General features: G+C 25.3%; 1 protein-coding gene across 3 annotated transcripts in view; it reads left to right on the top strand.

The window, feature by feature from the left end:
- Window positions 1-209: 209 nt before the first annotated feature.
- Window positions 210-16,025, top strand: part of LOC145284824 (proton-coupled zinc antiporter SLC30A2-like) — a 929,434-nt gene continuing 913,618 nt past the window's right edge. For 2 of the 3 annotated variants that reach the window (XR_013868896.1, XM_080133792.1), the window contains exon 1: window positions 210-4,471. Coding sequence is in view for 1 of the 3 variants with exons in the window: in XM_080133792.1 (XP_079989918.1) it covers window positions 3,295-4,471 (1,177 nt within the window). In the remaining 2 variants the exon portion in view is untranslated. The remainder of the gene's footprint in view (window positions 4,472-16,025) is intronic. The other variant, XM_080133793.1, reaches the window with a different exon arrangement.

Genomic DNA, 16,025 nt, shown 5'->3' with positions numbered 1-16,025 from the left:
AGTCTTCTTTAGTTGGGGTGCCGAAATTCAAACACATTTAAAATGACCTTGTGTCAAACTTTGCTACAGTGGGCGGACAGGTTGATAAAAAAAAATCCCGATTCGACAGACCCAATTAAAAGGTTTCCTTACGACTTACGACAACAATAAACCGGCTCGTTCGGCTTTTGTCTCCTTTGTCATCTACTCGACGGAGTGAGTTAGGGCGATGACAGTTTATTCAACAAACTAGACTCTTCCTACTAATGCTACGACTATTGCAGTAACGAGTTCTTTTAAATAGCGGCTGTTCATGATACGCTCGTTAGTACTACAGCCTCTGCGGTTTTTTTTTCTTTTTTTGACACAGCTTGTCCAAAGAACATAACTCGTGTCAGTGGTGAATGTAGCAGTCGCGCAAGTGCTCGAACAATCAATACACATATTTTTACTGCTGTTTATTGCGAGTATCATTGAAGGAAGGACTAGGCGTGCGATACGAAGGAAAGGGATATTATTCGCAAATAATAACAAGACTTCGGAGAAACCAGGTTCTTTCCTTTTCGTTTAATTTTTTTTAACCCTCAATCCTTTCCCTACGCCGGAAATTACCAAAAACACTCTAACAGCAGGGGGGGATACATCCCAGTGTTTCTGGGTAAAAAAAAAAACAAACAAACAACTATTTAAGTAAATTCTATTTTTGAGAGGAGGGAAAAAAAGAAAAGGAACAAAAATGTTACTTTTGTTTTCATTTTTTTGTTGAAGAAAAAAAACGAAAACATGTTTTAAACTATATGTTGTTGTTCTACGTTTAAAAAGTTATGTGCGGTGAATCTTACCGTCTTAGTTAACTTGAAAAACAAAGATGATTCGCATAACGGAGATGTTAACGACACCCTAATCATTGGAAAAACAAAAATAATAAATCTTCTCTTTTTTTTTTTTTTTTTTTTTTTTTTTTTAAAGGAAAACAAATTTTGAAATATCTCCCTTAAAAACAAAAAATAAATAAATAAATAAATAAAACAATCGTGGTCTTAAATATAAAAGTGCTAAACAAGAAAAACTCCGCGTGGTTTCTATTCGGTTACGTAAGTCACGACCAGTCTAGCGTTACGAAGTCGCACGTTTGGCGAGTTTTAAAAAAAAAAAAAAATCCGGGAGAGGAAATATTTACGATAAGCATCATTGGAGCTACAGAATTTATAACGATAAAACTTAGACCTAGAATAATACAAAAGAAGAAAAAAAAATGACCAACTTAGACACATCAACAAATAATGGTAATCTCCTCTGCTATCGGCATTGCTTTCCCAATCAGAGTTTTTGTGGGCTCATCTTTACGTAAATTTACTTCTCTTTTTGCCTCCCACCTACCAATAAAGGCCGGTATTGTTATTACTAATTCTTATTGCTACTAATATTACTTAATATAACCAAGAACTGACCAGTACAGAATAATAATAAAAGTTTATATCTGTGTGTTGCTAGCGCTCTAAGATAATAGCAAATAAAGAGCATAACTGCGTTGTTAATAATAATAATAATAATAATAATAAGTCATCTCCTTTGCTACCGGCACTATTCTCATTATCAACGCGTTTTCGTAATTACTTCATACGTAAAGTTGTTTAGTTTTGCGGTTACGCTCATGTTTCGTTTTGTTTTGTTTAATTTTGTCCTCTATCTTTAAGGAACGATACTATTATTAATTGTATTATATATTATTATTTTTTTTTATTGATGCAGGATAATGTCTTTTTGTTGAAATTCTACAATAATAATAATAATAATAATATTACCCCTTTTATAATTAACAATAAGACGAATACTTCCTAAATTATACGAGTAAAGATAAAAATATTTAAACCAACATAGTTTTTAACCGGTTTAAGACATCCTCCTCGTATATAATAAACAGATGGTTTCGTTCTTAGGAGTCCGTTACTTTTACATTGCCTTCTTTTTTATATATAAATAAATATGATCGTTCTTGTTCCAAAATAAGTACACTGTAAAAAAGAAAGAAAATCTACACGAAAACAAAGTTTAACAACAATAATCAGTCTAAATAATAAGTAATAATTAATACATAATCAAAAGTTCACTATATATTACCTGTACCATTTCGCCTACGAAATCATCTATAACTTATCCTTAAGTACTCGGCCTTTCTGTTTCTCTTCCTAAAATATAAACACGACAACAAAGTGGTTACGAAGCAAAGGTTAACGATTATAATCTCTTCATTAATAAAACTACCAAACAAGATCTCATATGTGTGCCTAAGTTTCTCGCGTATACGTAACCTTGATGAATACGCATTTAATGGTTTTTATTTACTATAATAAATTATTAATGTTTTAATCCTATTATAAATTCTTTTTTTTTCTTTTTCTTTTAAAGCAGAAATCGTTTTTCACTAAGCCGGTAATAAGTCTACTCCCGACCAACACCGGATAAATGCAGCTCGAAATAAATAAAATAAGTCAGTATAGTTGCCATTACATACCTGTCGATGATTTGCTGATAACTCTTACTACATAACTAATTAAAACGATTAAATAATGAATTCCGCAACTATTTTGTCTATTCCAGGATTCGAAACCGCTACCTAGGTGCTAGAAAAAGAATATTAACACAACAAAGTGGTTTACGAAGCAAAGATTGACGGTCATAATCTCTTTATTAATAAAACTACTAAACAAGATAACAAACTGATAGGACTTATTACAGCTAAGTGTAGCAGTGTACTGTAGCACTGTAGCATCTTTTGTTTCTGCATTTTTTTTCTGTCAATATCGGACAGTGAATAAGAAATAAGAAATCTTTCTGGACTAAGATTGTTGCCCCCCCCTCCCTCCCGATCCAGAGTTTTCAGTTTTGGGAACTGGATTTTCCTCGCATTAAAAACTTTGTCAAGGTTTGTCCTGTCGCGAAGTAATTAAACAGGGACTGTTAGTTGGTATTTTCTTCTTTAAATAAATTTAAAGTAAAAAAATTAAATCTACCCCCCCCACACACACACCGTAATGCCGATAAAGGGAGGTTATCTTTTTATAGTTAAAATGATTCGTCAAAATAGTTTTCGTTAGTATCACATATTACTGGTTAGTATGAACTATGAAGATAAGAGAGAAATGTCGAGGTTGTCGTAAACCATCTCATTAGTGCCAAGCGTGTCCGATCGAGTATTAATAAGTCTTCTTCGTTTTCTTCCACTTGCGGTAGTAACGTTGTTTATATTTCCATTTCGGTTGACTTTATGACCCTCGCTTGGTATCTCCGTAAAGGATTCAACACTGTGATATAATGAACAAGAGAGAAACCGTCGCTAGTAACAGTGGTTCTGGTTCACTTCCTTATTGGACTGGGCCGACTTGCAACAATAACACAAGTGCGGTTAAAACAGATCTAAGTCAGAGAAGTTACTACTTTGTTAAGATTGCAAATGATAAAGATATTGATTATCGAAGTATGTCAGAGTCAGCTAAGAAAAACTATTATATTTCGCACGAAGTAGAGGAGGAGGAAGACGAAGAAGATACTGACACCGCCCCTATTTTAGCAAATACACGTGTGATAACTTCTAATCGATTTAATAAAAAAAACTCTTCAAAACCGAGGACTAACATAAAAAAACATAAAAACACTTCTTGTAGTAATATTGGATGTGAGAGCACGTCCCTCATAGTTGATCAAATCTCCAATCCTCGAACCAATACCGCCTTCTTACGTAACAATAACTGTAACACCTCAAAAAACACTTGTATGATAGGTAGATGTGCCAGCGGTGAACCGGGACATTGTGATGGATTTCATAACAATTGTTTACATCTCCCGCCCCCTCTGATTAATAACCCCTACCCCAGTGATCCTCACTGCTGTCTGGAGGAGTCCAACAGTTCCATTCCTGCAGAGGTGTTCGCCACCAAGGTGTGTTTTGTGAAAAAAGGCCAAGTCGTTTCACCACAAGGACCAACACCTAACTTGAATGTCGCAGCCGCGGGTAATTACCAAGCAGGAGAGGAAAACCTGCAACTGAACGGGTCAGCTTCCTCTTCACTTCTAAACCCGGTGCCGTCTTTTTCTTCGTTACCGAAGTCATCACTCTTCAGCCCCGCGACCACGACCAACTCAGCCTCCGCCGTAATAACGTTGTCTTCAAATGTCGAAGACATTGTCGCGGTGAGAGAAGGTGAGTTCAGCAACGGGTTGGAAGGAGGTGGAATTTCACTGCCACCTCTCGGGGGTCGAAGAGGTCGGTCGACAACCACGTGCTCATCGTTCGCATCTTTATCGTCTGCTTCTGGGGCTGGTTGTTCAGCTACCTCATCTTCTTCTCTGCCGGCCTGGTCATCACCTCACGCTATGGGTGAACACTGTCACCCTGCCCAGGCCAGCAACAATCAGGTGGATAAATTAGCTCGGAATCAACTTATAGCCGTATCTGCGTTGTGTTGCATCTTTATGACATGCGAAATTGTCGGTAAGTAAAACGTTTGCTTTCTTTATCTTTGTTTCCATACAGCCGCGACACCGCGCAGAGTACGCGTCAGGGGTGTGCCGGTGAACACCGCCCATCCCTGGTACACATATAATTTGTTAGAATTCGAACGACGATTTTAACAGAAGACAAACATTCTTTTACTTGGTGCCGATGCTGAGTTTCAGCACTTACAGAAATTCCCGAGTCTTGAACGCGTTCAGCGAACAATTTTTTTTTTTTTTTTCTAATAATGTGCATTTTCTTTTGATTGTTCAGAATTTAATTTTTGGGTGCTTGTGCAGTTTATGGACCGTGTTGTTTTTCATATATGATTTTAAAGTAACAATTCAATGTCCACGGTATCTTTCATTGATTATATTAAGTCTGTACAGAATAGATAAAGTCTTACCTCCTTATGTTAAAAACGGCTTGCTAAATGACAACATAATTTCATTACGGTAGGTAAACTGCATAAATACTGATTTTTTTTTAATTTGTTTTTTTTTTTTCGGGGTGGAAATATTGCAAATAGAGATAGGGGGCTGATAAGTTTTTGTTTTAAAATTTATTTTCATATATTTTGTGAAGATTTGTAACCAAAATACTGTTTTCGATTGTTTTTCGGGGAGTGGGGGGGGGTCATACTTTTTCGCGATTCTGTTTTTTTTTTTTTTTACATTATGATCCTTCATAAATACCCGCATACAAATTTATTTTTATTTTGTCTTTTGTTTGCTGACTTCAGACGGATTGGGTTAGGGTTTCCGGCAAGGTCACAATCCTTTATTTTTTATCTGCATATTGTGACAAAAGTCCGGAATTTGTCTTCGAAACTGTGGAATCTCCGTTAAATTTTTTAAGGTCTGTTTCCCATTTGTAACTCAAACTTTATTATTAATATTTATAACGATGCGATTCAGTTTAATTTGTACATAAACCATTAATATTATAACGAGCGCCTTTCTTTATTAATTTTCAGAAATATTTTCGATTCTTATCAAAAACTTTAGAACTTAGATTCACTTTTACAACTGAACTGCGCATCATCTGTTCAATCATGTTTACATTTTTAATAAAAAAAAATATGCTATTCTGAATTTTTGAGATGAGGATTGGTTATTTAGATTCATCGAACTACTGTTCTCATCTTGAGTGTGATTTTCACGTTTCGGCTGATGTAACCTCTGACCTTCTTCAGGTGTATCACCGAACTCAAGAATATTTCTTTCGAATTTGAACGGAATTTCGAGCAGAACCTTTTTTTTTTTATACAGGGGTAGCATGTTCTTGTTCCGTCAGCCATGACTTGATAGAGGTCCTAAGTAATTCGCAATTATATATTTCGATCGCCCGCACTGAGGATTGGACCTTCAGGAGAATATCACTTTTTACAATTGATTTTACCGAGTACTCTAACCACTGCGCCACAGATCCGCATGGCTGACGGAACAAGAGCAGGCTACCCCCACGAAGTAACTAAAGAGTTCCGTTCGAAATTCCATCCAAATTCTCGAGTTCAACAAGACACCCGAAGAAGGTCGGAGCTTACATCGACCGAAACGTTGTGAATATCCCACTCAAGATGAGAACAGTAGTCCGATGAATCCAAATAATACGAATAAATATGCTATTTATGAAGTGTCGTTTATTAAGCCAATCACTAAATTACGTTCGGATCGGCAATCGGTAATTCCAAAATTCGATTTCGCTTCACGCTTTTTAAGGTTTCGGTTGAGACACTAATTTCGGTTCGCTTCGTGGAAAAACAGTCAAAATAGTTACTATATGGAGCTGTCGGAAATTGTAGAAAATCTGTTAAACTGTCGATATGTACCAAGTAAACACTCGCCTTTCAAAATTTTATTTTTAAAGGTACCCGGGTCTGTTTTAAACAAATATCACATTTAAAATTGTTGCTAACCAATAGTTTTTATGATCTTATCGATTTTTTTCTTTTATGGTTTTCAGTGGTCGCCGTATTTGTTTTCATTGCAGACGATACAAAACTAATCAAAACACGAGGGTTTTTTTTCTTTATTTGTCAGAATTACCACTTACCGAGGCTCGAAAGTCACTCAAGGATAAACGTTAATGAGTGTAAGGTGGTAGTGTAGTAATCGATAATGGTGTAGATTCGGTAGAATTTGGATTATTTTAGAGGATGGCTCAACAAGAACTTGTTTACATTTGTAGATGCATTTCATTCAAAGATTATTATATAATTTTATAATTTTGCGCAAAGTAAGGTATCGGAATTATAATTGTTTCAAGAAATCTGAATTAACTTTTTCTTGATACAGTTGTGAATTGGATTTCCTGCGCTAGGTATAAATTATTACAGAATGATAATATTATATATTTTATATGAAATAACGAGAGCGTCTGATAAAAAATGCAGGATCCAGAATTGTGCTTTTATATATATATATATATATATATATATATATATATTAGTAAGTTATGGAAATATAGGTACTCATGCACTTATTGATCCGTGCTGAAATAATAACGTTATTATTTAAAAAGCCATTCATAACATCGGGAGGGGAGGGTGTTTTGTACCTATTGTGTACTTTAACCTTACAATTGAATATAAAAACATATAATAAAACTTTAATTACACTTGGAAACACGATTTAAAAAATAGCGCGGCTCAGTAAGTGCATCAGCACCGAAATATATATATATATATATATATATATATATATATATATATATGAGAGAGAGAGAGAGAAAGTTATGGAAATATATGTATATATACTAGGCAAAGTACCCGTCGTTGACTGGGTTCAAAAATAGCCTACAGAAAATCGACAATGATTTATGAAAGTATGATGGATTATGAAAAGGAAGGGTTGTAAGGAGATAGCTTCGAATTTGGGGGTATCAAAATCAAAGTAAAATATGATAAAAGTAAAAATAGATAACCGCCATAATTTATTATACTATACCTGTTCACACTGGGACACTTATCACAATATTCTGTGGATCTATATTAAAAAAAACATTGTTAAACTTTGTGACATGTTTCCATTCTACGGAGGTCAGGTGCGAACGAACACCCCATAATGTTATTATACCATATTTATTCAAACTGAAGCATAATTATCAAAGTATACTTACGCATATAGATATGAAAAGTCTTTATAAAAATTTGTGCCTATTTGGATTCTGTGGAGGTCAGGCGCGAACGCAGACCCCACAATTTTATTATACCATCCTTAAGTTGAAACATACTAATCAAAGTATTCTTATGTACATCTATATCAAAAACATTGTAAACGTTTCTTTTTTCATTAAAATTTTTTTTTTTATTCCAATACTTTGTGGACCAGGCGCGAACGCAGACCACACAATTTTAATGAACTACCGTTCTGCTAGATCAAACATTCCCATTCCTGTGTCTCGATACATCTATCATTTTATATAATTATTTAAAATTGTCAACAATATAGAAGTCTATTCGTGACTAAACACACACACATTTAGCTTTATATTATATATATATATATATATATATACACAGTTATAGCGCTATATATATATATATATATATATATACAGTTATGGGGCTATATGTATATATACAGTTATGGGGCTATATATATATATATATACATACACAGTTACGGCGCTATATATATATATATATATATATATATATATATATATACACAGTTATGGCGCTATATATATACAGTTATGGCGCTATATATATATATATATATATATATATATATATATATATATATATATATATATATTTAGAAAGTGTGGCTATATATATATTTAGAAAGTGTGGCTATATATATATTTAGAAAGTTGTTGCTATATATATATTTAGAAAGTTGTTGCTATATATACATATTTAGAAAGTTGTGGCTATATATACATATTTAGAAAGTTGTGGCTATATATATACATATTTAGAAAGTTGTGGCTATATATATATATTTAGAAAGTTGTTGCTATATATACATATTTAGAAAGTTGTGGCAATATATATATATATATATATATATATATATATATATAGAAAGTTGTTGCTATATATATATATAGAAAGTTGTTGCTATATATATATATAGAAAGTTGTTGCTATATATATATATAGAAAGTTGTTGCTATATATATATATAGAAAGTTGTTGCTATATATACATATATAGAAAGTTGTTGCTATATATACATATTTAGAAAGTTGTTGCTATATATACATATTTAGAAAGTTGTGGCTATATATATATATTCAGAAATTTGTGGCTATATATATATATATATATATATATATATATTAAGAAGGTTGTGGCTATATATATATTTAGAAAGTTGCTGCTATATATATATTTAGAAAGTTGCGGCTATATATATATTAAATTATATATATATATATATATATATATATATAAAGTTATATATATATATAAAGTTATATATATATATAAAGTTATATATATATAAAGTTATATATATATAAAGTTATATATATATATAAAGTTATATATATATAAAGTTATATATATATAAAGTTATATATATATAAAGTTATATATATATAAAGTTATATATATATAAAGTTATATATATATATAAAGTTATATATATATATAAAGTTATATATATATATAAAGTTATATATATATATAAAGTTATATATATATATAAAGTTATATATATATATATAAAGTTATATATATATATATATAAAGTTATATATATATATATATAAAGTTATATATATATATATATATAAAGTTATATATATATATATATAAAGTTATATATATATATATATAAAGTTATATATATATATATATAAAGTTATATATATATATATATATAAAGTTATATATATATATATATAAAGTTATATATATATATATATAAAGTTATATATATATATATATAAAGTTATATATATATATATATAAAGTTATATATATATATATATATATAAAGTTATATATATATATATAAAGTTATATATATATATATATAAAGTTATATATATATATATATATAAAGTTATATATATATATATAAAGTTATATATATATATATATATAAAGTTATATATATATATATATATAAAGTTATATATATATATATATAAAGTTATATATATATATATATAAAGTTATATATATATATATATAAAGTTATATATATATATATAAAGTTATATATATATATATATAAAGTTATATATATATATATAAAGTTATATATATATATAAAGTTATATATATATATAAAGTTATATATATATATATAAAGTTATATATATATCCTAGCGGTGGTACCCGGCGTTGCCCGAGTGTTTGTTTCCGGGACGGGGGGGGGAGTTTTAAAAAATGTAATGGTAGGTAAGTAGGAAGGATCAAACCCGGAGTCATGAGTAAAAGTAGGAAAATAAAGTGTGAAAAAAAAACAAAAACATCTGCAACTTTAACAGTTCGGCCACCAAGAAAAGTCCATTCCAGTTGTTTAGAAAACAAAAAAAAAAAACGACTTCGGTAGGTCGGTGGAACGTGAAAATATAATGTGAATTGTCCAGCACGCTAACCACTACGCCACAGAGCACTGCAACTTAGTTTTGTGATTTTAAATAACTTCACATTAAAGAACTACGAAGCCAAACCGGTGTTCTCTTCTCAACTGTTCCTTGTGAACGATCCCCAAACGGTGTTAAGTGGTGGCAGGGGGAGGAGGAATTTATTAGAGAGAAAATATTTTACCACTTCCATTGATCTAAACCGATTTTGGCCGGGACTTCTCAGCAGATAAAGCATAGAAATCTAAGATTATCGAGGAATTTGAGAAATAATAAGCCTATAACACACCTCAGATATTGTTCTGCCGTTTGTGCATATTATATTTGCATGAAATATCTCGATGTTTAATCCTATTAATGTCAAAATCAGACGGGAAAAATGAGTTATATATATATATAAAGTTATATATATATATATAAAGTTATATATATATATATAAAGTTATATATATATATATAAAGTTTATATATATATATATATATATATATATATAAGTTATATATATATATATAAAGTTATATATATATATATAAAGTTATATATATATATATAAAGTTATATATATATATATAAAGTTATATATATATATATATATAAAGTTATATATATATATATATATAAAGTTATATATATATATATATAAAGTTATATATATATATAAAGTTATATATATATATATAAAGTTATATATATATATATATATATATAAAGTTATATATATATATATATATATATAAAGTTATATATATATATATATATATATAAAGTTATATATATATATATATATATATAAAGTTATATATATATATATATATATAAAGTTATATATATATATAAAGTTATATATATAAAGTTATATATATATATATATAAAGTTATATATATAAAGTTATATATATATATATATAAAGTTATATATATAAAGTTATATATATATATATAAAGTTATATATATATGTATGTATGTATAGAAAGTTATATATGTATGTATGTATAGAAAGTTATATATGTATATATGTATAGAAAGTTATATATGTATATATGTATAGAAAGTTATGTATATATGTATAGAAAGTTATGTATATATGGATAGAAAGTTATGTATATATGGATAGAAAGTTATGTATATATGGATAGAAAGTTATGTATATATGGATAGAAAGTTATGTATATATGGATAGAAAGTTATGTATATATGGATAGAAAGTTATGTATATATGGATAGAAAGTTATGTATATATGGATAGAAAGTTATGTATATATGGATAGAAAGTTATGTATATATGGATAGAAAGTTATATATGTATATATGGATAGAAAGTTATATATGGATAGAAAGTTATATATGTATATATGGATAGAAAGTTATATATGTATATATGGATAGAAAGTTATATATGTATATATGGATAGAAAGTTATATATGTATATATGGATAGAAAGTTATATATGTATATATGGATAGAAAGTTGTATATGTATATATGGATAGAAAGTTGTATATGTATAGAAAGTTGTATATGTATAGAAAGTTGTATATGTATAGAAAGTTGTATATGTATAGAAAGTTGTATATGTATAGAAAGTTGTATATGTATAGAAAGTTGTATATGTATAGAAAGTTGTATATGTATAGAAAGTTGTATATGTATAGAAAGTTATATATGTATAGAAAGTTATATATGTATATATGGATAGAAAGTTATATATATATATATATATATATGTATATATGGATAGAAAGTTATATATATATATGTATATATGGATAGAAAGTTATATATATATATGTATATATGGATAGAAAGTTATATATATATATGTATATATGGATAGAAAGTTATATATATATATATGTATATATGGATAGAAAGTTATATATATATATATGTATATATGGATAGAAAGTTATATATATATATATGTATATATGGATAGAAAGTTATATATATATATATGTATATATGGATAGAAAGTTATATATATATATATATGTATATATGGATAGAAAGTTATATATATATATATGTATATATGGATAGAAAGTTATATATATATATATGTATATATGGATAGAAAGTTATATATATATATATGTATATATGGATAGAAAGTTATATATATATATGTATATATGGATAGAAAGTTATATATATATATGTATATATGGATAGAAAGTTATATATATATATGTATATATGGATAGAAAGTTATATATATATGTATATATGGATAGAAAGTTATATATATATATATGTATATATGTATAGAAAGTTATATATATATATATATATATGTATATATGTATAGAAAGTTATATATATATATATATATATGTATATATGTATAGAAAGTTATATATATATATATATATATATGTATATATGTATAGAAAGTTATATATATATATATATATGTATATATGTATAGAAAGTTATATATATATATATATATATGTATATATGTATAGAAAGTTATATATATATATATATATATATGTATATATGTATAGAAAGTTATATATATATATATATATATATGTATATATGTATAGAAAGTTATATATATATATATATATATATGTATATATGTATAGAAAGTTATATATATATATATATATATATGTATATATGTATAGAAAGTTATATATATATATATATATATATGTATATATGTATAGAAAGTTATATATATATATATATATATGTATATATGTATAGAAAGTTATATATATATATATATATATATATGTATATATGTATAGAAAGTTATATATATATATATATGTATATATGTATAGAAAGTTATATATATATATATATATGTATATATGTATAGAAAGTTATATATATATATATATATGTATATATGTATAGAAAGTTATATATATATATATATATGTATATATGTATAGAAAGTTATATATATATATATATATGTATATATGTATAGAAAGTTATATATATATATATATATGTATATATGTATAGAAAGTTATATATATATATATATGTATATATGTATAGAAAGTTATATATATATATATATGTATATATGTATAGAAAGTTATATATATATATATATATGTATATATGTATAGAAAGTTATATATATATATGTATATATGTATAGAAAGTTATATATATATATGTATATATGTATAGAAAGTTATATATATATAAAGTTATATATATATATATACACATATATATTCCGATATATATATATATATATATATAAAAGTTACTACGCTATTTTATCCCAATTCAATTATTTCTAATTTTAATAAAACAATTCTTTCGTAATCTCGTGTCATTTTATTTATTTAATCTATCACCGCTATATTTCCAAACACAATTTTTTTTAATCTCTACGATATTTAACTTTTAGACGTAATCCCTTACACTAATTTACTCTAATTTATTTATTTTTATCTCATAAAATTTATATATATGTATATATGATATCTAATTTACATAAGGAAAACACGTTGCTCTCCCCCATCATTATATATAGCCCCAATCCTCCGACTCTCTCGTCAATGGCTATCCTCTTGAAGAAGCCCGCATAAATCGGGCGAAACGTTGAGTATTCAGGTCCTTCCACCTCCATTTTATTTCATATCGTCGGATTTAATCCAGTTCAACAATCATATATATATATATATATATATACATATATAGAGAAAGTTATTTATATATATATATATATATATATATATATATATATATATATATACACACATATATATATAGGGAAATTTATATATATATATACATATATAGTGAAAGTTATATATATATACACATATATAGAGGCAGTTATATATATATATATACATATATAGAGGAAGTTATATATATAGAGGAAGTTATATATATATACATATATGGAAGAAGTTATATATATACATATATGGAGAAAGTTATATATGTATATATACATATATAGAGAAAATTATATATATATACATATATAGAGAAAATTATATATATATACATATATAGAGAAAATTATATATATACATATATAGAGAAAATTATATATACATACATATATAGAGAAAGTTATATATATATACATATATAGAGAAAGTTATATATATATACATATATATAGAGAAGTTATAGGTATATATATACATATATAGAGAAGTTATAGGTATATATATACATATATGGAGAAAGTTATATATATATATATATATATATATACATATAGAGAAAGTTATATATATATACATATAGAGAAAGTAATATATATATACATATATGGAGAAAGTTATATATATATATATGTACATATATAGAGAAAGTTAAAGGTATATACATATATGGAGAAAGTTATATATATATACACATATATAGAGAAAGTTATATATATATATATACACATATATAGAGAAAGTTATATATATACATAGAAAGTTATATATATACATAGAAAGTTATATATATACACATATAGAGAGAAAGTTATATATATACATATATATAGAAAGTTATATATATATATATATATACATATATATAGAAAGTTATATATATATATACATATTTATAGAAAGTTATATATATGTACATATATATAGGAAGTTATATATATATACATATATATAGAAAGTTATATATATATACATATATATAGAAAGTTATATATATATACATATATATAGAAAGTTATATATATATACATATATATAGAAAGTTATATATATATACATATATATAGAAAGTTATATATATATACATATATATAGAAAGTTATATATATATACATATATATAGAAAGTTATATATATACATATATATAGAAAGTTATATATATACATATATATAGAAAGTTATATATATACATATATATAGAAAGTTATATATATATACATATATATAGAAAGTTATATATATATACATATATATAGAAAGTTATATATATATACATATATATAGAAAGTTATATATATACACATATATATAGAAAGTTATATATATACACATATATATAGAAAGTTATATATATACACATATATATAGAAAGTTATATATATACACATATATATAGAAAGTTATATATATACACATATATATAGAAAGTTATATATATACATATATATATATAGAAAGTAATATATATATATAAAGTTATATATATATACATATACATATATATGGAAAGTTATATATATATATATATTCATATATATATAGAAAGTTATATATATATATATATTCATATATATATAGAAAGTTATATATATATATATATTCATATATATATAGAAAGTTATATATATATATATATTCATATATATATAGAAAGTTATATATATATACACATATATATATAGAACGTTATATATATAGAGAGAGAGTTATATATATATATATAAAGTTATATATATATATAAAGATATATATATAGAAAGTTATATATATATAGAGAGAGAGAGAGAAATATATATATATATATAGAGAGAGAGTTATATATATAGAAAGTTATATATCTATATATAGAATGTTATATGTATATATAGAAGGTTATATATATATATGTATTGAAAGTTATATATATATGCATAGAAAGTTATATATATATATGTATAGAAAGTTATATATATATAGAACTTTCTATATATATATATAACTTTTATACATATAGAACTTTCTATATATATAGAACTTTCTATATATATATATAACTTTTATACATATAGAACTTTCTATATATATAGAACTTTCTATATATATATATAACTTTCTATCTATATATATATATATATGACTTTCTATATATTTATATATGACTTTCTATACAAATATATATGACTTTCTATACATATATATATATATGACTTTCTATACATATATATATATATATGTATAGAAAGTCATATATATATATATGTATAGAAAGTCATATATATATATATGTAGAGAAAGTCATATATATATGTAGAGAAAGTCATATATATATGTATAGAAAGTCATATATATATGTATAG

This window comes from Euprymna scolopes, chromosome 9, assembly GCF_053919585.1.
Source record: "Euprymna scolopes isolate OS-2025 chromosome 9, ASM5391958v1, whole genome shotgun sequence".
Lineage (NCBI taxonomy): Eukaryota > Metazoa > Mollusca > Cephalopoda > Sepiida > Sepiolidae > Euprymna > Euprymna scolopes.
Note: the sequence above shows the minus strand (reverse complement) of the source record. Positions and strands in the feature narration are given on the sequence as shown.